This window comes from Chiloscyllium plagiosum, chromosome 37 (assembly GCF_004010195.1).
Source record: "Chiloscyllium plagiosum isolate BGI_BamShark_2017 chromosome 37, ASM401019v2, whole genome shotgun sequence".
In the NCBI taxonomy this organism is placed as follows: domain Eukaryota; kingdom Metazoa; phylum Chordata; class Chondrichthyes; order Orectolobiformes; family Hemiscylliidae; genus Chiloscyllium; species Chiloscyllium plagiosum.
The window spans coordinates 33,704,894-33,729,810 of record NC_057746.1 but is presented as its reverse complement, the minus strand read 5'-3'; the positions used below and the strand labels follow the sequence as shown (position 1 = coordinate 33,729,810).

The window sequence follows — 24,917 nt, the reverse complement described above, 5'->3', positions numbered from 1 at the left end:
ATGTCTGTTAATTATTGTTTGTTATTGCCCTCATTAAATGTGAACCCTGCCTTATTAAAATGCACTTTCATATTCTTCCACTAAACTAAGAATTCCTGACATGAAAATCAGAGTGGATTCTTGGGAACTCTCGCTCACCACTCGCTCCTCCAGACTGCCATCCTGGGCACCAATATCTCAGGGCATACTCTCAGGCAGCAGCTGCACACACCCCACTTCTACAGACATTGACATTCAATATGTGCTAGCCTCTCTACAACATCATGGCACAGCTCCCATCCACTTATAGTACGTGTTTTGGGTCACACCAGTAACTATCATTGGAATACTGCTGCCAGGATACTTTGCTCACGGAGGCAGGCACCCAGCTCGTGGTTTGAATCAGGCTCCCTCAGGGCTGTTTCCCAGCTCTCTCAGTGCACACTCACTCTCCACCTCCCTGGATACTCACAGCATCCTTGCCTCACCCAGACATTTAGCACTCCGCTCCCTCAGACCCACTTTAAAGTTCACAGTCCTGCTGCCTTGCCTTACAATTTGATGCAGAGTTCCTTCAGCTCTCTCAGACTGAGACTTGGGAGGATCTCAGGAAATGTTCTCTGAGTGAACCAACTGTGCTTCAATTCCCATCTGGCATTTGTGGAGTTACTAACACACAAATTAACAGAATTATTGAAATGCAGAAATTGAATTGTTCCAAGATTAGTGCAGTCATGTTCCCATTGAGGACTTTGGTGAGTAGGGATATTAAGTCCATGGGCTTGAGAGTTCAGAGGTCACCCTGAGTTAGAAACCAGAAATAAGAAGGCAGGGAAGAGAAGCTGACTACCTTTATCAAAGATTCCATTGTGTTTGGGGATTTTGTTACAGTAAACCTGCGTGATGATTGTAGAAATGGGTATATCTGCCTTCCAAGCAGTTGATCTGCATCTGTTTCCTTGCCATTGCAAAGTCTGAATTTTAATCTCAATCAGCAGGAAACACCCAATAAGAAATTACTTTGATCAGACATTTGCTCTTAAATACTTGAAGCTTTCATTTTGCAAAAAGGCAGATGCATAAAATTATTCCCTATTTTTGATAATGACGTTTTTCCATGAACTGCGGCATGGAACTGGGGCACAATTACTTGAATTCTCTGAGAATTTTACTTTAATGTCAAATCCTGAACGGAGATTGTTTTATGCTTCAAAAAGTGACATACCGTTCTCTCAGGGAAACATTCAACAAGTCTGGCAGCTTCTGTAGAAGTAGGAAGAAAAGATTAACATTTCAGGTTTAACGGAAGTAAACTGGAACCTCCTGAGTTTTTCATTTTTATTTCAGATCGACTCTTTCCATTTTATCCTTTCAATATTGCAAATGGGGTTGATTTTGTGAAATACGGCTGAATTTTGAGTAAAATATAGTTGGGCAAAGTGCACAAATATCCAAACAACATTCTTTTTTATACAGAATTGGTTGTTTTATTTTTCAATCTAAATGTGTATCAATATGAATGTGGAGTGGACAGACAGCCTCTCATGTTCCTGCTGTGTTTAAGGACCTAGATGCCTTAAAAGGCCAGTTACTGCAGGTGAGAGGATACCCTCTGTGACCATGGCTGATGAATCTGTTACACAACCCCCTGACTGAGGCAGAGAATAGGTACAATGCAGCCCATTCTTCAAACAGGGCCATGGAGGAAGCAGACACTATGGATCCTGAAATATGGTCCCACAGCTTGGACAGGTCTGGTGGGTACTTCAGTATACTCCAGACAGGATGTGCCATACAAACCTTCCATGTTGTACAATACATAACTGGAGCAGGCAATGAAGAAATATGATGGATGCTGAGGAACTGGGAGAGTGCGACCAATCGAGTTCTCGCTAGCAATCTACTTTTGGCTGTTCTCACTCAACTGTTCACGTTTTCGCAGTCGTATACCCCCAAAGCATTGGATTGTGTCATTGGTTTTTAATATTGTTAATATACTAAATTTAAACGTGATTGGAATTTGGTATTTTTTGGGGTTTAATTTAAAGTGATTGACCTAATTCAAATTTGTTTTTGTCTCAGGTAACTAGCTACACTAGCTGATGAACCGAAAGATTACATTGTATCTTGCTCAGAACACTTGGTTCTGCTAGTTTTCTTAAAGCTGGAAGTTTTTGTTGCAAACGTTTCGTCCCCTGGCTAGGCGACATCATCAGTGCTTGGGAGCCTCCTGCGAAGAGCTTCTTTGATGTTTCCTCCGGTGTTTATAGTGGTCTGTCCCTGCCGCTTCCGGTTGTCAGTTTCAGCTGTCCGCTGTCTGTCCCTGGACCCAATATACCAACCACTTCAGCGGACAGCTGAAACTGACAACCGGAAGCGGCAGGGACAGACCACTATAAACACCGGAGGAAACATCACAGAAGCGCTTCGCAGGAGGGTCCCAAGCACTGATGATGTCGCCTAGCCAGGGGACGAAACGTTTGCAACAAAAACTTCCAGCTCGGCGAACAGAACCACAACAACGAGCACCCGAGCTACAAATCTTCGCACAAACTTTGAAGTTTTCTTAAAGGTACATAACAAAGTATCTTCATAACAAAGTATCAAGTTCCTAGGAGCGATAGCAGACAAGCTGTCCTGGACTTCCCACAGAGATGAAGGCAAGTCAAGAAGGCACAACAAACCTCTTCTTCCTCAGGCAGCTCAGGAAATTTGGCATGTCCAAAACGATTGTCATTAACGTTTACAAATGCACCATAGAAAGCATGCTGCCCTCCTGCATAACAGTTTGGTAGGTGACTGCTCTGCCCAGGACCATAAGAAACTACAGAAGGTTGGGTGCACAGTCCAAACTATCACAGAAGCCAACCTCCCATCCATTTGCACGTCTTGTTGACACAAAAAGGCTGCCAATATTATCAAAGACCCATCCCATCCCAGTAATGCTCTCCTACAATCTCTTCCTTCAGGCAGAAGATACAGAAGCGTGAACACATACACCAACAAGATGAAGAACAGCTTCTCCCCTGCAGTTATTAGACTGATAAATGGGCTGTCTAACTTCAAACAATGCTGATTTTGTGAATGTTGATCTTATGTAATGCACTTCCTGTGTAGTGCAACTTGTATGCCTTACTCTGTCTAAGTTTCTTTTTAAGTCCTTGCTTACTACGATCTGCTTGCACTGCTCACAAACAAAGCTTTTCACTGTACTAGGTTCACTTGACAATAAAGGAGGAGAAAGTGACTTGACAATAAATTAAAACAATCAATCAAATTTATTAAAGGAAAATAACTTGTCATTTTAAAATAAACTGTGGTTTATCAGGTTTTTTGGAAATTGATTAATTTTGGAGAAAATAGCTAAGCAAAAACTTCAAGCAGATAAGAGATAAGAGTAATTAATTAAGAAGAAAACATCACTTTGAATGGACTCAGTGGCCCTATGTTTTCTCAGCAACTCTCTCTGGACTTGTCTACATATCCAGCATTCAGAATTAGGAAATTGCAAGTCTCTCTCCTTAAGTCACTGCTTTTGTAAAAGTTCCTTGGAATTTGATAGATTTTCCAAATCGCAGCATTTCAATCTAACTGGGAAAATCTAAAGTAGTTGACAATGACAATATGGCAACAATTTGGCATTGCCAAGAGAAAAAAGTGAACAAGAGAAAAATGAATATTCTTCTTTGTTTATACACCCATGACCAAAGTGTTTTTTTAGAATGGTGTTCATTTATAGCCATCTTTGCTGCAGATGTTTGTCTTTTTGTTTTATGTGTGTGTTTGTGTGTGCGTGTGTACGCGCACGTGTCTCATTAAGGAATTCTGGATCATAGTTTATGTGTTAACCAGAGTTTGTAGCTTGCCTCATGAATTAGTTTAGTTCATAATAAGTTGACTATTTTGAGTTCATTTAATAAGTTTGGTGGATGTTTCTTTTAATTTGGATAATAGTACAAAGAAGCAATTGGCTATTTTGTTAATTGAACCAATATATTAACACGAATGGTGTGAGTAGTGGAGGAGTGGGGTTGGATTCTCAGCACATTCCCTCCCCTCACAAATATAACATCATAGAATTAAACTTTGATCCAAAACGCCACATAGGTTTTGCTTGGCCTCATTCTCATTTCAATAACTGATTGTGGTTAAGTAGAGAACTTACTATTTACATTTAACTGAAACTCTCCAGTGGGCATCTGATATCAATTGTGAAGCAACTTTCCCCAGTTCAACGTGGAGCTAACACAATGATTAACATTGTTATCTAAGGTTAAAGTTCCTTTATTGGGGACATGTATTTGGAGTCAGATTTGATGCAAACAGTGCAATCTGATTGTACGTTTGTAGTTTATTAAAGAATTTTCGCACAGTTATTCTTTGCATGAAAACATTTAAAATGGTGGTGCCTGTGTTAAAGTTTTTAATGTTAAGCTAAGATGAATAGAATTCAAAGGAAGGCTAGATTGGTTTTCCAACAGAAGGGATGAGAATTATGGGATAGCTGAACACAGTATGGACAGGTTCAAAGTTCAAACCAATGATTCTGGTGATAAGTGCAACTAGGTGTGGCTGGATCTGTGGCAATCAGCTGGAATGGGAAATTGTATTAGATCTTGAATCATTCATGTGACAATTTGTCGGAATTTCTAGGATGTTAATACACAAATGTTTATGTATTCCTTTTCGTTATTACTTTAATACTGATGGAAGTGTTTGTGAACATGATTTGAACTGAAGAATCAATGGCCCCTTTGATCCCATTTATTAGAAAGAAAACAGAAACTTACAACAATGAGGCTGGACATTTCAAAGCCCTTTATTGATTAAAAATGTCATGAAGGATTCATGTTTAACTTTTTGAGGATTTGAGTTTTAAAGGATTGTGTAATCAATTTATTTCAGGTTCTATTTCTAAGATGTTAATACACAAATGTTTATGTATTCCTTTTCGTTATTACTTTGATACTGATGGAAGTGTTTGTGAACATGATTTGAACTGAAGAATCAATGGCCCCTTTGATCCCATTTATTAGAAAGAAAACAGAAACTTACAACAATGAGGCTGGACATTTCAAAGCCCTTTATTGATTAAAAATGTCATGAAGGATTCATGTTTAACTTTTTGAGGATTTGAGTTTTAAAGGATTGTGTAATCAATTTATTTCAGGTTCTATTGGCTGTTTTTTTGTTTCAAAGGTGAGTAATTGGTAGGTCACTTTGAACATTAGAATTTGTTTTAACAAGGCATTTATTGGAAAATCAGAACGTTTCAGCTAATTACTGGCCTACTTTGCAGGCGAAAACATGACTGGATTTTATGGTTATCTATTCTCCATGTGCATGGAGATAATTTGATTTTCAATTGGGGAAAAGCATGCTGAGGAACAGTGACACAGCTCATCTCTCCATTTTTCTGAATACCCTTGTCATGTGCCCAGCATGAAACCTGAGTGTCCTCTTGAAGAGTGTCTGGAAGACTTTACGTGCCATGTCTCCTGATCAAGCTGTGTCTGTCAAGTTTCCAAAGTCAACTGCACGTATTGTATGACCTGTGTATGTGTACCTGAATGATAGATCTACAGACATTTGAACATTCCACCTTTTTTCCTTCAAGAATCAGCCAATATTGAGCAATTTTTTTTGTATACAAGTGAATGTCTGCAAAAGCAAATATGTTTTCATGGCTTCTAAAGTTTTTATTTAATTAGGTAAAGATTTTTATTTTCACATTAAAAAATGTTTTACATCAGATTCACATATTTGTTTTGCAATAATTTTAAAAAATATTTACTAAAAAAATTTGATTGATGGACCTTATTGATGTCTATGATCGAGAAAGAACAAGTTTGGCTTTGCCATGATCTGGTTAAAACTTTCAAGTTGGTGTTGGGAACCATGAAGTACCAGGATTAGAGATAGTCATAACAATGTTTACAGAAATAATTCACAGATTCATCGAATGAGTCTCATCGACTCAGACACTTTTCAGCACAGGAGACCATTCTGTCCATTGTGTTTGTGCTGGTCAACAGAGCTCTGACTGCGCTAAGCCCATTTTTCAGTTTTTGGCTATAATCCTACAGGTAATGCAACACAAGTGAATATCTAAATTCTGCTTAGACATTGAGAGTTTCTGACGCAGCTACACTTTCAAGCAGTGAATTCCAGACTCTGATCATTCTCTGAGTGAAAAAGATTTATCCTCTACATTCCTCTCAGCCTTTTACTCCTAACCTCTAACCTCTAAAACTATGCTCCCGGTTATTGATCCCTCTTCTGATGTATTTAACTGCATTACCTGACATTTTCCAGGTTGAATTCTATTTTCTCTAAGGTGCACATTGACCAGCCCATAGATGTTATTCTGCAGTTCATAGTTATTCTCCTCATTGTTTACTGCTCTACTAATTCTCACGTCATCTGAGAAGTTCTGGATCATACCCCTATATTAAAGTCCAAGTCATTAACGAACACCTTAACAGCAAAGGTCCCAGTAGTGACTCCTGGAATTCCATTGGAAACAGATATCCAGCTGCAGAAATAATCCTCTGCATCACCCTTTGCTTTGTGCCTCTTAACCAATTTTAGATTCAGAATGCCATTTTGCCTTGGATACCATGGGCTCTTACTTTCTTGATCAGCCTGCCACGAAGTACCTTATCAAAACCCTTAATAACATCCATGTAGACCACATCAAATGTGTTTCCCTCATCAACACTCGTGGTTATCTGTTGTCTTAACATTCCATTTGAAAATGACACCTGCATTGATGTTGTGTTCCTTCAGTCCTTCGCTCAAAATAGATAAAATGTGAAGGTCACAGCTGATCAAAAGGCTCAGAATATCTTGCCAGGTGACTGGATGAAACTCCTACTTAAATGGAAACTACGAGCAGTGAGGGTACAATGAAGATAAACTAACGCAGTTAATGTACTGAGATGTCTTTCTTTGCATCAAACGTGAGAGTATCAGTGAAGAAGGTGCAATGAATTTCTGTTGAGTTAAGCAAGCTCATTCAGATCTATTGAATGTTGATTTTGTGGAAGTCTCCCTTCCTCAGAGTCAGAAGTTTCAGGTTACGTACCTCCCTCCAGAAAGCCTCCAAGTGTGAAGAGAAGAAATCCAGCTCCAAATCCAATAAGTGTCCTTGTCATGTCCTGAGACCCCTCCCAGTCTGGTTATGTCACTGTCCTTGTTTCCAAGAGGATCCAGACTCACCTCCTTTTCCCTGACAACTGCTAACATACAGAAAAGAGATTGAGTGCTTTGCAATGTGATCTAAAGACAACAATCTCTCCATCAACTATCAGCAAAACAAACGAGCTGTTCATTGACTTGAGAAAGTAAAGTGGAGAGCACAACTCTAAGTATATCAATGGTGCTGAGGTGGAGATGGTTGAGAATGTCACATTCTTAGGAGTGATGATCACCAACAATCTGTCCTAGTCCACCCACATTGACGCGATAGCCAAGAAAGTATACCAACATCTCTATTTCCTTAGGATGCTAAGGAAATTCAGCATGTCCACAAGGACTCTTACCTTTTTTAAATAAATGCACCATCGAAAACATCCTGTCTGGATGCATCTCAGTGTGGTATGATAGTTATTCTTCCCAAGACTTCAAAAAACTACAGAGTCATGAATGCAGCCCAGGTTCAGGAACAGCTTCTTCTCAGCCATTATTAGACGGATGAATGGAATCTCGAGCCTCAAATAATGTTGATCTTGCCTATTGCATACCTTGTGCTATGTAACCTGTATGCCTCTGTCTAAGTCTTTTTTGATTTGTTCATCCTTGCTTACTATGATCTGCCTGTACTGCCCGTAAACAAAGCTTTTCAATGTGCTTTGGTACATGTAACAATAAATAAATCAATCAATTAATCAAACCAGCCTTCCACTGATTGACTTCATCTATACTTTCCGTGACCTCTCTCACTCCGGTTATATTCTCTTCCACAAGAACAGACAAGAATTTGAATGGACAGATTCAAGTACAACTTCTTCTCTGTTATTATCCCCACTTTTGAATGGAACTCTCAAATGTTAATTCTGATCTTTGTCTGTGCACTTTCTCTGTGGCTATAACACTGTATTCTGCACTGTGTCCTGCTACCCTGATGCACTTTATAAGGCACAATATGTCTGTGTCGCATAAAAAATGGCATTTTACACTGTATTGGTACATGTGATAACTTTTTTTTAGATTAGATTACTTACAGCGTGGAAATGGGCCCTTCGGCACAACAAGTCCATGCTGTCCCACCGAAGTGCAACCCACCCAGACCCATTCCCCTTCACCTATCACTACAGGCAATTTAGCATGGCCAATTCACCTAACCTGCACATTTTTGGACTGTTGGAGGAAACCCACACAGACACGCCGAGAATGTGCAAACTTCACACAGTCAGTCGCCTGTGGCGGGAATTGAACCCGGGTCTCTGGCGCTGTGCCACCGTGCCACCCTTTAAATCCGACTTAAACTCAAGCTCATCCCAGTGGAAGATTTAATGAAGGCTTCCCTATTATCTCATACTCTTTCTTCGTCAGTCACATTTTGCTCATCATTTGGTCTCTGACCTCTTTGTATTGGCTTTGACATTACTTGAAGAATTCATCGAACATGCATCATGCACCTTTTTTTGTTTTGCATCATGTCCTTTATTGCCCAAATCATCCAGAAGCCCTGGCTTTCAATTCCCTGCCTTTCACCTTATTGGAATATGGCACTTGCCTGCTACATCTACCTTCCATGAAAATTATCTTTATCCATTATACTTTTCCCATAAGTTGTTAACTGGATCCCCCCCTCATCCTGCAGAAGTTAGCTGCTTCTGTGTCGGCTCGCTTCTGACTCTGTCACAGGCCAGTTTCCAGTGACAGTTGGCTCAACTCCAATCTGTTTCCAACTGCAAAGCATCAAAATCGAGCTGAGCAGCACTGATGGTAGGACGCAATATCGAGATGCCAGAAACCTTCCCAATTGAGAATTCTTCTCTCTCAGGTTATATGTAGCCTGTTGTATCAGTTTCTTTTCATTCATGAATGAGACTTGGATATTGTTGGCTGGCCAGCACTTTATTTCCTGCCCCTATGTTGAGAACTGAAGGACAAAATTGTGAGAGGGGTAAGTTTATAGTGTCCAGCTTATACTTAAGGATGTTTTTAAGGCAAAATCCGAGGACAGAATTCCTAAAGAGAAAACAATTATTGAATTGTGTTCATTTAACATACCAGCGGCAGCGATGTGAGTTTCTCCCTTGCCCTTACCACCCAAAAGATATTCATAACTTTCAAATGTATACTTTGGTGTCATAATGCCTAACGCAGAATAGGCAAGTCTGAGGAGTGATTCGTGATCTATGTTGTGTTAACTAATTATTGAAAATGACCACATAGCCTCTAGATTGAAGGGAAGGGGTCAATCTAAAATTGGAGGAGGTTTATGATTCTCCTTCTCAATCTGACCACGGGAAACCAGAACACCTGTGATGGGAAACATGTCAGCCACGAGCAACACTCCAGAGGAAACCAGAAGCAGAATGAATGATTGTAATGCCTGGATCCAGTCTGGGGCAGCCATTTCTCCTGCATGTGGAATGCACCTTTACTTTGAAAGGGACAGGATGTTTGACGAGTTCTAGGTGAGTTCTGTGTCATGCTGCCCACCCAGGATCCTTGACCGCTTATTCAGTGTACAGCCATTTATCACTGCTGTTTGCACTGAGCTGCATGCTGCAGTCAGTTAAATGGTTAGACAGCAGGAGGTTTGCATGTTACCTGCCTCAACAGGACTAGGTAAGGACTTACCATGCATGTTAACTTTAAGATTCATGATCCCAGGCATTTGAGAAATTTCAACAATTTTTTGATAATTTGTTGAGTTTGTTAAGAAGCAGCAGTTTAGTTATGATAAATATGTTATTTAGACTAATAAAGTATATTATGACAGATAAGAAAGATTCACCAATCCCGAAGCTTTTCTGTAGAATGGAGGAGCAGGGGCAGTGGTTTTGAAGTGGATGTCATTGTCCATGACTTGGTGCAGTCTTTGGTCATAACAGGTTTTGTTGTTCCCTTAGACTGAGGGAGGACTACTCCCAAGAAGTTGGTGACTCATTTCCCCAGATCCTCTCTCTCCCATCCCCTCCCCACATATTCTTTTTGATGGATCTTATTTTGAGGGCTGGGCATCTCTGTTGTGTCACTCACTTGTCTAAGCCCTGTCAGCTAATAACCACAGGCAGCTATTCATAATGTCAAAATTACCATTATCCCCTTGCCCATCTCCATCTAAGAATGAAACCTATTTTTCCAATCAATGCTCTCATAAGAGGGCAATTTGGCACCCAACAAATCTTTTGTTTGCGCACGTAGAAGGGTAGATACTGTTGTAATAGTTAAACGAGTACCTATGCTCAACTGGAAATGTTAAATGGGGAATATTAAGAGAACACAGTTTTAAAGGAGACCCCAGTTTCCAACATGCATCACAGTTCCACGCCCAATATCATTCCTTGAAATATTCTTAAATGCATTGTGAATCAGAAAAGCTAATTTTGCCTTTTTACTGATAAATCAATCAGCCACTGTTTCGTTAAACATCACCATTCACATTCAAGACTTTTTCAAACCAGATCTTGACAACATCTATATTGCTTCTACGAATAAATGAGTTATAAAGAGGAGGAGACTATCTGGCCCCTCAAGCCTGCTCTGTCATTTAATATGATCATGGCTGATCTGATGATTCCAGATTCACACTAACCCCTGATAACCTTTCACCCATTGATTTGTCAAGAATGTACCTACATCTTTCTGAAAAGTATTCAAAATCTCTGCTTACATTGCCTTCGCAGAAAAAGAGCTCCAAAGAGTTACAATCTTTTGAGAGGTTAAAAAAAACCTCATCTCTATTTTAAATAGACAAATCCTGATTTTGAGCATTGACTCCTTGCACCAGGTTCTCTCACATGGAAAACCATCGTCTCGAAATCCATCCTGTCGAGACCTTTTATGGTCTGACGTAAAGACGATTAGTTCCCTGGAGTTGACGGGACATTTCCTAGGATATTAAAGGTAGTAACTATCAGGATAATGGATAAACAGCTAGTAACCTTCCAAAAAAAAAACAAGTCTGGAAGGTCTCAGAGGTTTGGAAAACTGGCAACATGACACCTCTGTTTAAAAGGTAAGGAGACATAAAATAGGTACTATAGGCCGGTTAGCTTAATACCTGTATGGAAACCGGCCCTTCGGCCCAACAAGTCTACACTGACCTCTGAAGAGCCACCCACGCAGACCCCGACACCTAACACTACGGGCAATTTAGCATGGCCAATTCACCTAACCTGCACATCTTTTGGACTGTGGGAGGAAACCCATACAGACACAGGGAGAATGTGCAAACTCCACACAGACAGGAGCCCAAGGTGGGAATTGAACCCTGGTCTCTAGCGCTGTGAGGTAGCAGTGCTAACCACTGTGCCACTGTGCCACCCACTATGGAGAGGCCAAACAGGCTGTTTTAAGTGCTTATGAATGGGAGGCAGCGGCATATCAAAAGTGGTTCAGAAACACAAAGAAGGAACCAGGTCAGTCTTCTGTTGAGTTTGATAGAATTGAACATAATAATTTTGATAGATGATTGCATGCTTTAAAGATAGATATGACCTTTGAGGCTCTAAGAGACATTATTCTGATGGAGGAGTTTAAAAATTCATTCCAGAAATGGCAAGAATTCACATGGAGGAACAGAAAGTTCAGGAAGTGAGAAGGGCACAGAATTAGCAGATGAAAACATATTGGTGCATAAGACAAGCTTCCTGCCAGAATTTCGTCCTGTGAGGGATAGAAGCTAGGAGAAGGGGAGATCCTACACTATGAAACAAACAATAGAGAACACTGGTAAGAGTTTACCACAGGTAGAAGAAACCCAACAGGGTGAAAATGAGGTGAACGGCCTCAGGTGTTTCCACTGTAATGGAGTGGGACACAGAAAATTACAGTGACGATGGTTTCAGAAGTCAACTGGAAAAAGGTGTTTTCACTGCCAGAAAGTGGGACACAAAAAGTCACAGTGCTGGTTGTTAAAGAAGTTAAGCCAGTGGCATTAATGAAGGTAGTAAAGGAGAACCCAAGAAAAGCTGAGGAGCTGAAGGAGAGTGCACAGCCTAGGCATGGGTTAGGTATGGAGTTAGTACCTGATCTCTACAAAGAATTTGCTTCTGTGGGTAAAGTTTACTCAGAAAGAACAGGGGGAGAAGAACAAGAAGTTATAATTTTGAGAGACACAAGATCTAACCAGTCGCTAACAGTAAGAGGTAAACAAATTTGCATTCTTTCTGATTTGTTACCCGTAATTTGTGGGAGAGATGGACAGAAATTTAGTGTTCCCCTAAGTAAGATCAAGTTGGAGTGCCAACTCAAGACTGGGCAAGTTACAGTGGGAGTGATTTACAGAGTGTCAGTTCCAGGAATTCAGTTTTGTTCTTGGGAATGATTTAGCAGGGTCCAAGGTGGGAGTGACACCCTTTATTGTGGAGAAGCACAAGGAAGACCAAGAAACTGAGAAGTTAAATCAGAAATATCCTGGTATTTTCCCAGTCTGTTTAGCAACCAGATTCAACTATCATAATTCACAACACAAAACAAAAAGTAAAGAGAAAGATGCAGGAGTTGAGGTTCAATTAGTGGACACCCTGTTTGACATAATGGTGTCGGAAAAACCTGAACAGCCAGAGCATCAGACAGAAGCGTTTAGTCCGGAAAGGCTAAGGGATTTGCAACAGCCAGACAAGGTGGTAAAAGATATATATATGGATGCGTACACTGAAAAGAAGGCAGAGAATATTCCTGATGGTTATTATCTGCAAGATAGAATCCGAAGATGGAAATAGAGACCATGGCAGGTTAGTGCAGAGGAGAAATGGGCCGCAGTGCACCAGATTGTGTTGCCAGTAGCACACAGGCGAAATGTTATGTGTAGCATATGCATTAACTGTAGGAGGTCACCTAAGGATATGAAAGACTCAGGATTAGGTACAAAAATTGTTTTATTGACCTAGAATGCACAAGGATGTCATCAACTTTACCTCACATGTCATTCATGCCAAATGGTAGGTAAGCGACAGGTAATAATCAAACTCGCACCTTTGTTGCCAATTCCCACATTTGAAGAACTTTTCACGTTGGTTATAATTGATAGTGTAGGTCCCCTGCTGAGAACTAAGAGTAACTAACAGCATTTGTGAACCATAATGGATGTGTCTACCAGATTTCTGGCGGCAATTCCATTATGGAGGATCAAGGCAAAAAGGGGTGGTAGAGAAGTTAGTTGTTTTCTTCACAGGTATGGGCTATCCAGAGAGATTCAGTTGGACCAAGGGTCAATGTTTACTGCGAGGCTGTTTAAAGAGGTTATGGAAAGATTAGGTATACAGCACTTTAAACATTTAAACTTTAAACTTTATACAACCTATCATCCTGAATCCCAGGTTGCATCAGACCTTGAAGACCATGTTGAGAGCATACTGTCAGGATTACACGAATGATTGGGATAAAGGTATCCCATTCATATTGCTTGCCATTAGAGATGCCTTAAATGAACCTACTCAGTTCACTCCCTTTGAATTAATATTCAGGCATGAAGTAAGACGCCATTTGAAATTAATTAAAGAAAAATTAACAGGACCAAAATTGGAGATATCACCCATAGATTATGTATTGGAGGTGAGAGAGAGATTAAATTGAGTGGGTGATTTAGCTAAACAGCTCCTAAAGAGGGTACAGCATAGAATGAAGTAGATGGTAGGTAAAAACTCTGAAACTCAGATGTTTTCACAAGGGGCTGACATGTCAGTACTGGTCACCAGTGATAGGAGATCCTTTCAAAGCCAAGTTTAGTGGTCCCTATCACACTGAGAAAAAAAGTTGAGTCAGGTGAACTATCTAGTAAAGATGCCAGATAGGAAAAATGGATCAGGTATGTCATGTGAACATGTTGAAACCGTACTATACCAGAGAGAAAGTACTGGAGAAGTAAGTGTTAGTCACAGCTTCACAGAGTGAGGAACCAAATCCAGATGATGTGGATTTTGATGTGCCTCAAAATAGATTTAAGAATGAGGAAGTCCTTGAGGAGTGGAATAAGTTAGTAAACTATCTGTCTCATGAGCAAAGAATGCAGTTGAAAGGTTTGCTACTGCAGTGTAAGGACATGTGTAAAATTAGATGGGGAAGATTAATGTTATTGTATTTAAAGTTGATGCAGGGAATATTGTTCCAATAAAACAACATCCCTATCACCATAATACTTTCAAAGCCAGACAGGTCCAGGAGGAGGTGGAGGTCATGTTTGACAAGGGTATCATTGAACTGAGCCACAGCGAGTGGAGTTTGCCGATTGTCTTAGTTCCCAAACTGGTTGGGACTCAGCGATTTTGCATAGTTTATCAGAGGGTAAACGCCGTTACAAAATTGGACTCATATCCAATTCTTAGATAGGGACTGTATCAAGAAAGTTGGACAACACAGTTACACCACCAAGTTGGACTTATTGCGTGGTTATTGGGAGGTACTTTTATCAGAGGTGGCAAAATAAATTTCTGTGTTTGTAACCCTAGATGGGCAATATCAGTTTAAAGTGATGCCCTTTGGAATGTAGAATACACCCGCCACATTTTAAAGACTATGAACAGAGTTGTGGCTAGGTTAACAAATTGTGCAGTGTATTTGAACAATGTAGTGATCTTTAGTAAGTCCTGGAAGAATCGCATGGTACATTTGGAAGAGCTCTTTGAATGAGTATGAGAAGCAAAACTGGTAATAAACTTTAAAAAAACTGAATTCACGAAAGCAGAGGTGGTGTTCTTGGTACATAACATCAGTCATGGAAGGTTGACACCACAGAATGCAAAGACGAAGGCCATCAAGGAATTTCCATGACCAACCTCAAAGAAAGAGGTGCTTCAATTCTTAGGACTCAGCAGATTCTATTGGAAGTTTGTTCCAAATTTTAGCAGTGTAGTGTCACCATTAACCAATTTGCTAAAGACGGACGGCACGGTGGCTCAGTGGTTAGCACTGCTGCCTCACAGCACCAGGGCCCCAGGTTCAATTGCAGCCAGTCAGGTGAATTGGCTATGCTAAATTGCCCACAGTGTTAGGTGCATTAGTCAGAGGGAAATGGGTCTGGGTGGGTTACTCTTCGGAGGGTCGCTGTGGAATGGTTGGGCTGAAGGACTTGTTTCCACACTGTAAGGTATCTAATCTAAAAAAGGACACATAGTTTGGTGGACAGAACAATGCCGGGAGACATTCGACCATTTGAAAGCAATATTACCCACCACACAAGTTTTAGCTACACCAAACTTTTCAAAACCTTTTAAAGTTGCAATCAATGCTAGTGACATAGGAGTTGGAACTGTACTGCTCCAGGCAGAAGAAGTTAGGATTGAACTGCGAGTTGGTTACTTTTCAAAGAAACTCAACATCTACCAGAGGAAATACTGCACGAGCAAAAATGAACTGTTGAATTTGGTATTTTGTTGGAGTCTTATGTTACAGCCTTTAAATTTAAAAATCGTACATGTTGTGGGTTGTAAGAATGCAATTGCGGTTGCACATTCACGGATTTAACCGATAAACTTCAGATAAGATTTGTATTTATCCAAAGTTTTATACATATATACATACAGATATATATGGGAAGAAGTTAAGCTGAACTTAGGTTAAAGCTATCAGTATGTTATGGTAATATGTTTAAAGAATAGAAAAAAAATGAAGCTATCGTTTCATTATGATGGTTCATTTTTTCTTAAAGCGGAGGTGTTATGAAGATGTAGATGTACTGTACCTTTAAGAGATTTGAAAAGCTAGCAAGGACTGAGAGAAGCACGGAGAGTCCAGAACAAGGTAACAATGTAACATTTGGCTGAAACAGCTAAGAGCTGTGTTGCCAGGATACAAAAACAAATTTGATTTTGGCCAATAAGTTTAAATTATGCCCCAAGTTGCCAAAATCCGATCAAATTTGAAAAAATAATGTTTTGACAACAGTAAGCTAACAAAGTGATCCTATGCTTTGGGGTATAAATATCAGACATTTTGAACAGTTACGCAGAGTGGCAAAGAGAAGCCAGCACCAACAATTAGAGAGACTGCTTGCAGAAAGATCTGCTCTCTTAAAGGTACCTTTATCTATCAAAGAGCTGTGAAGCATAATGCCTAAGAAAAAGAAAAGAAGACAGGACACGCGGCAAAACTGACTGGTTTTGAAACATAATTATATTTTTTGTAAATTGTAATCAGGATTGTTCATTGGAACAGTATTGTCGAGGGGAAGGTAAAACATAGGTTTAGGGAAAGGAATTAAGTAGTTGTTAGTTAATTATTCTCTGTTAGACTTAAAATAAAGTTGTCAGTTTTTGCTTTAAATAGTGACTTTTGAAATCAATCTGTGCTTCTCAAATTTTAACAGATTACAGCACGGGGTGAATTGTTTCTGTGTTGCTAGTTTAAATTAGCAGAGGGGTTTAACCCCATGTTGTAAAAATACACAGTAGTTGAATCACTTCAAAGGACGCCTGGAAAGACTCATAACAAGATAGCACCTTTGTGTGTAAATAAAGCAGGCATGCAGGGCCGAAGGATATATTCCTGTGCTGTATTCTTCTTTGTTCTTTGTAAAGCATTAATTACAGAAGTACTGGAGGCATCCAAGTGATAAGAATAATGAAGATCCTTATCAAAGGAAGGCCATTAGAAAGCAGAAAAAAAAACCAGTACTGAGAGACAGAAGAATAAAATATCTTTACTAATAAACATTAAAAGAATTCTCCATTAAAAATTGGAAGGATAAGGAAGAGATGAAAGGAGTATAAAAGATTTGGCTTGATGAAAGCTCGTAAACATCATGAATGAGTCATCTTCAACAAATAATTAAGGCACAATACAGCATCACATAAAAGTTGGAAAGATCGACATGGGGATTTGACACCTGTATTTGCAAAGCAAGAGGAGACAATGTATCATTTTTAAAAATTCCATTCCAATGACATTTCAGTAGGATTAGAAACTCTCATATAATAATTCTCAAAAGGTATTTTCTGCCATATGGGGCTTTGAGATAAAAAAAACTTCAAATATTAATGGATATTTGACTGATGGATATTTTGAGCTCCCAAGGTTTTTTTTAAATTAGACAAAAGAAGCACAAGTGGGTGGAGTTGACTTACAGAGACCCAAGATTTTAGTTTTGCTTTCAGTTCGTATTTGGAGTTGGCTTTTGAAGATAATAGATACAGCTCTCCCTCTCTGCTGCAGCAAAAAGCTTGAGTTCTGACTCTGCTGATAGTTCTTTTTTTGGTGTTCTGTTTTGCTGGACTGGAATAGCATGTGAGGAAAATCTATATTGCTGAATTTCTGTTTGCCAAGGGTATGCTTATGGAATGTTGCTATATTGAAACAACTGATGATTAATTGTTAAATAATATGACATATTATTAAATATTTCAATAGAATTAAAGTATGCCATTTTTTTTGTTTCTACTGTAACTGTGTTGTAAGAGTACAATATGTTTTGCTTAAAGCCTAGTCATGGACTAACAAAATCACTTTTGGAATATGGTGCCTTACACTTCCCTTTAAACAAAATAAAATGATAGAGACTAAGCAACTCCTTGATAAGCTTTTGAGGGGGTTTAGCTGAGTCCATAACACTCCTTTTCTCAGGAAACATAAAAGCATAGAAGATAGCAACAGAGTAGGCCATTCATCGCCTTGAGCCTACTACACCATTCAAAGTGATCATGGCTGATCATCAAGCTCTATACCCTGATCCAGCCCTCACATTCTCCACCCCCCCCCCCCCCCCCCAACAAATACAAAAGCTATAGCTCTCCTTCTTGAAAATATGCAATGCTTTGGCCTCAACCACTTTCTGTGGCAGTCAATTGCACACAAACAATTACTTTACACATTCAGAGTAGCAAGACTTCTGAAGAACTGCCAAACTGAAGCTAATTTATTTCTTCCAAAACACTGCATGCTTCCCCAAATGGAGAAATAAAAATCAGGCCATCACCCTTTATCCCGAAAAATGCAATGCACCACTGTTTTCTTTTTCAGTCATAAAATTCTCTCAGCAAACCAAGATCGTGAATCATGAGGAAGTCTCTTTCTCACAGTGTATTGTAAAATAAATCAGAGTTGCTGCAGAAATATTCAAAATGTTAATCATTAAATACCATCAGATATACATACAGAGAACCCATCTGACACTAGTTCAAAATTAAAAGATCCAAACTCAAAATACATTATATTAAAGTTTCAGCATGATTCATGACTCCTCAAATACTGAAGCAGTCCATGTTCAAATGCAACAAGACCTGGATAATATCCAGGCTGACAAGTGGCAAGCAACATGCACACCACAAAAATACCAGGCAATGTCATCTTCAATAAAGACAAATTAACCATTTCCCCTAGATAGTATTGGCATTGCCATCACTGAGTACCCCCACTTTCAACATCCTGGGATTATCATCGACCAAAAATTTAACTGGACTTGCCTTGCCATATAAATACTACAGCTACAACAACAAGTCAGAGGCTATGAATACTGCAGTGAGTAACTCACATCTTGGCTCCCCAAGGCCTTTCCACCATCTACAAAGTACAAGTTAGAAGTGTGATGGAATACTCTCCACTTGCTTTGATGCGTGCAGTTCCAACAACGGTCAAAGTGCTTGACACCACCAAGGACAAAGCTGTTCACTTGAGTGGCACTACAACCACAAGCATCTGCTCCCTCCATCACCAACATGCAGTAGAAGTATTGTGTCGTATCCAGAGAAATCTACTCAAGCAGAAAACATTCCATGTAGAAGGGCAAGGGCATCAGATACATGGGAACACCTTTATTTGACAGCTCCCCTCCAAGCCACTCACCATCCTGACTTGGAAATATAACACCATTCCTTCAGCATTGCAGAATCAAAATCCTGGAATTACCCCCATAAGGGCATGGTAAGTCTCCCTACAGCACATGCATTGGTTCAAGAAGGCAGCTCACCACCACCTTCTCAAGGGTTAGGCAATAAATGCCGGCAGCTAGTGACACCCATGTCCCACAAGACAATATCTTACGTTACAAGAGGAAGTGATGGGGAATGGGAAGGGTTTCTATAGCTGCCCGACCACTGAGCCTCAAAATGTTGCTTGACCCACATATTTCTAAATCTCCCCATTACTCTCAATCAGTGTGAACAGTTGCTGACAGGAGGCTGTAGAACACAATGCAGGAGATTTTATTATTTATCCGGTTCTTCCTGAATGTTCATAAACACTAAAATCTCATCAATGTTGGATGTGATGACGGTAATGGGACTTTTCACAGCATCACATTGTATGCAAAATCTCTGCATCTGAGCAATTAATTTCACGGCTGGAATCAACACAGTTTAGATTCTGAATCGATTTCGCACATATTGTTTCGCCAGTGAATATGTACATGTCAGTAGGTTCAGTCTGGAAGCTCAGTCCCCACCCACCTCAGCTTCTCCCTTCCTCTGTCCGATCGACTCACTCGAGCCCTACCCCAAACCTCTCAGCTCTCCATGGACTTTCACCTGGGTTCAGTTATTCACTGTAGTTCACTTATTCTCTGCCGATTTTTCCTCTCCTTTGCCTTCAGTTTTGTCGTTTTATTTTTAAAATAGTCGCTGGAACCAAGGCGAGTTCCAGTAATAATTTCTTCCATTTTGCAGTAAACTACGATGTGAAGTTGCTGACTTACCGCAGTTTAGCAACACTGGAATATACAAACTGAAAACAGCTTGGATCAGGAAGTGCTGAGTATGAACATGGATTCCAGACAACAATTCCAGAGTTTCATCGAGGATTTAATTTGTCCCATTTGTCAGGATTTCTTCACGAATCCAGTAGCACTGAATTGTGAACATAACTTCTGCCACACCTGTATCACCCAGAGTTGGAAAAATAAGATAAGCTCCTGCCCATTATGCAGAGAGGAGTTTCGGGAAAGAAATCTCAGGGTAAATTGTGTCTTAGCGAATCTGGCCGAGAAAGCTCGAAAATTCAATCAGAAACCACAAGAGGTGGCAAGTAAACATCACTGTGAGGAGCATCAGGAAGCACTGAAACTGTTTTGTGAAACTGACAAGAAATTGATCTGTGTGAATTGTGTAGATTCACAAGAACACAGAGAGCACCATTTCATCTCGATTAAAGAAGCTGTTGGAATCTACAAGGTAAAACGAAACAAATTTCATCTCCTGGTTATTTCATGGTCTGACATTTGTATTGTGTTTCGAGAGTGTGTTGCTGGAAAAGCGCAGCAGGTCAGGCAGCATCCGAGCAGCAGGAGAGTCGACGTTTCGGGCAAAAACCCTGGTTTCGACTCTAATCTCCATCATCTGCAGTCCTCACTTTCGCCTATTTGTATTCTGTTGTTACTTTTCTTACGATCACTATAACTTTTGTGAATCTACTTCTCTCCCCCAACTCCAGGAGAAGGTGAAACGCTCTCTCTCAGAGAAGGAAGCAGCCGTTCGAGAAACTGAACAGAAACAGAAACAGAAGATTTCTGAAATTAAGGTAAACGTTACTTGAAATGATTGTCGGAGATCTGGGTTAGTTTTCTTCCTTAATCATGCAACATTATTTATGTCTCACCTTTCATTTTATAGGAAAAAGGGAGCGATCTGCAGAGCCACATCGCATCCGCCTTCACCAAAATGCACCAGTTCCTCACCGAGAAAGAGCAGCGTTTAATCCAAGATCTCAGGGAACAAGAGGAGAAGATTATAGAACCAATAGAGAAAAATCTTCTAGAAATTCAGGAGAAGTTAAATTTTATTCAGAAAAAACTCTCGAAGTTACAGGAACAAATGGAATATGAAGATGAAATTTTATTTCTGAAGGTGAGGCATTATAGGTCAGCGAAAATTCACAAGTACAATATAATGGGCCAGGATTATGAAATATGTGCAGCATTTTCTGAATAACTCAGAACTGGTTTAATATAATTGATTATTTTGTCCCTTCGGATCAGTTAATACCACTGAAGGTATTTACACATGAAAGAACTGAAACCAACATGGGTCATTCTAAAAGACGAGAGACTTAACAAACAATCCAGGTCTTTTTCAATATATATAATTTCAATTACATCACACTGTAAACGTTTGCTATAAACTCCATGTCTTACACTCTTATACTCAACAATCACCTGATGAAGGAGCAGCGCTCTGAAAACTAGTGCTTCCAAATATACCTGTTGTGTGATTTTTAACTTTGTACACAGTCCAACACCGGCATCTCCAAATCAGCTAAAAGCTGCTGCTGAAACTCTCCCCATCCCACGGCCTCCCAGTGTGACTGGCATTGTCCGGAAACGGAAAATGAAAATAAGTCAGGTCCCTCTGTTAAATTCAACAGGGTCTGAAATAAACCTGTTCTGTTGGGTCTCCTGTCCCCATTCCCAACCCTACTCCCTCTCCCCAGTCCAGCCCATTGTGTGTGGGAGTAGCATTGATGGAAATGTCTAGTGTCTGATGAACCAATCATTTGTTTCAGTCTTTCTAATGGTTGCATCCAGTCAGTTCTGGGATCATTCTTCAAAGTCTTGAACCATCTCCAATCTATCTGTCGTTTTAATAACAGTACAGTTCTCCCTGTATGTCAGCTGTAGAGTGAAAGGGAGGTTCTCAGCAGCTTGTAACAGTCTGTATCGTTGCTGCCGCCTGGCGAGAGACAATCAGTCTCTCTCAACTCAGATTTGTGTTTGATTTATTTCAGGATGAAACAACTCGGACAAGGAGGTAGGACATACTCTTTATTCTGCACAATTTATTGAAGTAACTTAGAGATGCCAATTTAGTCAATTTATAACCCATTGTTTTATATTTGCAGGATTAGTGAAGATTATAATAAACTGCTATTAGCAGATAGCACCTTGTCTGATGGGAATTTCAACAGCTTTTTCCAGTACACAGTGTGGAGAGAAATAATTGATGTCATTAAACCTGGTAAATAGCAGATATTTTTATTTCCTGTTTTTTAATTATTGCATTTGATAATTAAGTTAGATTATATCTGGCAAAGTATTGGTTGGACTGAGTTGTTGCCGAGGATCCCAGTTAAAAGTGATCATGAATGGAATTAAAGTGCTGCTCAGACACCAGATCCCCTTCCAAAAACCATCACCTTCACCTCCTCAGTTGAAAATGTCAGCTCCCTGGACCTGAGCCGCACACGGAGCCCTGAGTGAAGCTCTGTCTCTGGAAACCTGCAATACTTTGCAGCATTCAGCAAGAGACACCCTTCCCCTCCTCCACACACCCATCACCTTTCCTTCCCAATGGGATCTTTCCCCTTCCACAATACAGCATTCCCCTGATGGAGCTCCACCTTGTGTGTCCCACTCATGACCATGAATAAGGTGGGGACAGGAAGCCTGGGAATGAAGTTTTGTCTGTCCCTGCTGAGGGAGGGGAGGTGCCTGGAGGGAAGTCAACTGGTGCTCACTGTGGACATGGGGAGCAAGCTCTGGATTGGAACCCAATTCCGGAAAGTGTCCCCAAGGTTTATTTTCAATTGTACTGAGGAAATATTCCACTCCCCGGACAAATGTTTTTCTCCATGCAGGGAGAGTATCAGGGGAGGGGGGGTGGGGGACGGTGAGACATCACATTGAGATGCTGCTGGTGTTATTCCTCTGCAGATTGGTTTATGTTCCCATTCCCTCTGCTGTGATTTTTAAACATTCTCATCTGAGGGACCCTCTCCCAATAGATGATAAGCGTTGCTAACAGGTAATGTATTCTCAGCACTCAACACCCTCTCCTCCAAGTCAAACCTATAAGGATCAGTTAGAAGTGTAGTCTCTTTTTGTATGAAGTTTCTAATTTGAAAGAAATGAAGGAGGTCCCTCCTGGGCAATTCGTATTTCTGAGCCAGCTTCTCAAAGGACATCAGTGTGTCCCCTTTGAAAAAAATCATCCAATCAAGACACACCTCCAGCTGCCCATACTTTAAACCCAGAATCCACCAACCCTGGCTGAAAGCCTGGCACACCAACTATGGGTATCAAAAATGAGGTTTTGGCAATTTTGCCCTCACCCTGACGCATTGCCCTCCTCAGGGCTGAGGAAAGGTAACAATAAAACACAATGTCCCTGCTCAGCTCTCACTGGGTTGGACAGGCAGAGTGATCCCAGGATGGTAAACCCTGATTCCAATAACACAACCTGGAGTCATTTACATACACTGGAATTCCCGGGAATGCCCCGAGTGAGCTCTTTATAAAGGAAAGGGTTTGAATAAAACTCAGTGAGAAACTCAATGACTGACTGTTATTTGTATTTCTCGCAGTTCCAGCCTCTCTGACCCTGGATCCGGACACAGCCCATCCTGATTTCATTGTGAATGAGGACCGGACCAGTGTGAGGCTCAGAGACAGTGACAGCTTCCACTTCCGATCCCTGTACAAATTGGAGAGGTTCGATCCTTCATTCTGTGTCCGGGGCTCAGAGGGATTCGCCTCAGGGAGACATTACTGGGAAGTGGAGGTGGGAGACGGGAAGGAGTGGGCTCTGGGTGTGACCCGCGAGTCTGCCGAGAGAAAACGGGTATCCATGCCGAGCCCTGAGACTGGATTCTGGTGTCTGTATCGAGATCGCCTCGGTCGTTATTTGGTCAGTACCTTCCCCTCACCGACACCCCTTCCCCCGAGTGAGAGACCCCAGAAGATTGGCGTGTTCCTGGACTATGAGGGTGGACAGGTGTCATTTTATGATGCGAACGATGTGTCCCATCTCTACACTTTCACCCAGACATTCACTGAGAGAATCGTTCCCATATTCCGTCCGGGACTTGATAAAAAACCGCTGAGAATCTGTAGGATTAAAAGTCACTGACAGCTCCATCCCATAATGTCACAGTGGGACAGACCTTCCGATCTCCAGAGGGTCAGAGGTGGGACTGACCCCAAAAGATATGCATGAGAGACCCATACTCCACCAACATCTCCCACCAAAACTGACCAACCGACCAACTGCACTCTCTGACCAAGGACCAGCATCAACCCTGACCCTCCCAACTACCCCACCTGACCCCTGATCCCAACTTCACCCCCGAACCCCAACTTCACCCCTGTCCCATGACTTCATCTGATACCTCTGATGATGAGATGAAGTTTTAGTGAGCTCTTCCCTCAGTCTCCCTCCATCTTCCCAGCTCCATCTTCAATCTGAAGAAAGCGGCTGCCTGATGAGGACTGCCCCCTGTCTCCGAGCTCCCGTTAATGGACTTTATTTCCAGTGGCCGGGAGGTCACCCGGTGTCGGCATCACATGGTTGAACCTTCTCCCCAGTGTATACAGGACAGCTACCCCAGATATCAGGGTGGTCACCTCTCCCCTTGTCCATCATTTCAGCTCGAGCTCACCTCTTAGCTTACCTCATACTGAGGGTCATTTGTTAGTCCCAACCGGACACTTGTATGGAAAAGAGGGGGCAAGGCACTGTCCTACCAGCTTAGGGATGTCAATATGGAAATCGGAATCAGGGAACCTGAACATTTCCAGGGAGTCTGTGTTTTCCAGAGAGAGAAAGGAAACAGTTTCTCTGCCAAAGTGGCCTCGTGCTGTGTTCAATAATTCCATAAGGATTCTATACTTATTCTGTAAAGTATTATTTATTAAAGTTTCTTACTTCTGTGACTAGCTTAGTGTAAATGTCTATTTATACAGATATTGACTTTACAGATATATTTCATTTCTGTTCATGTCTCAATGAGAATATCAAGAAGCTGACATGTTTTCTTTCACTTCAGCTTATTAGAAAAGGAGAAATTACATACATGTTACACATAATATCAGGAACTTGATTTCTTCCATTTGAAAAAAA

General features: G+C 40.7%; 2 protein-coding genes across 2 annotated transcripts in view; both read left to right on the top strand.

Annotated features, from left to right (window-relative positions):
* Positions 1–24,917, top strand: part of LOC122541488 (zinc-binding protein A33-like) — a 492,570-nt gene that overhangs the window by 162,078 nt on the left and 305,575 nt on the right. The gene's annotated exons all lie outside the window — the stretch shown is intronic.
* LOC122541489 (zinc-binding protein A33-like) lies at positions 19,540–24,730 on the top strand. The gene is made up of 6 exons (XM_043678301.1): positions 19,540–20,258; positions 20,518–20,604; positions 20,697–20,930; positions 21,808–21,830; positions 21,922–22,037; positions 23,383–24,730. Exons 1-6 carry the CDS (start codon positions 19,845–19,847, stop codon positions 23,925–23,927), a joined length of 1,419 nt encoding a protein of 472 aa, XP_043534236.1. The 5' UTR covers positions 19,540–19,844; the 3' UTR covers positions 23,928–24,730.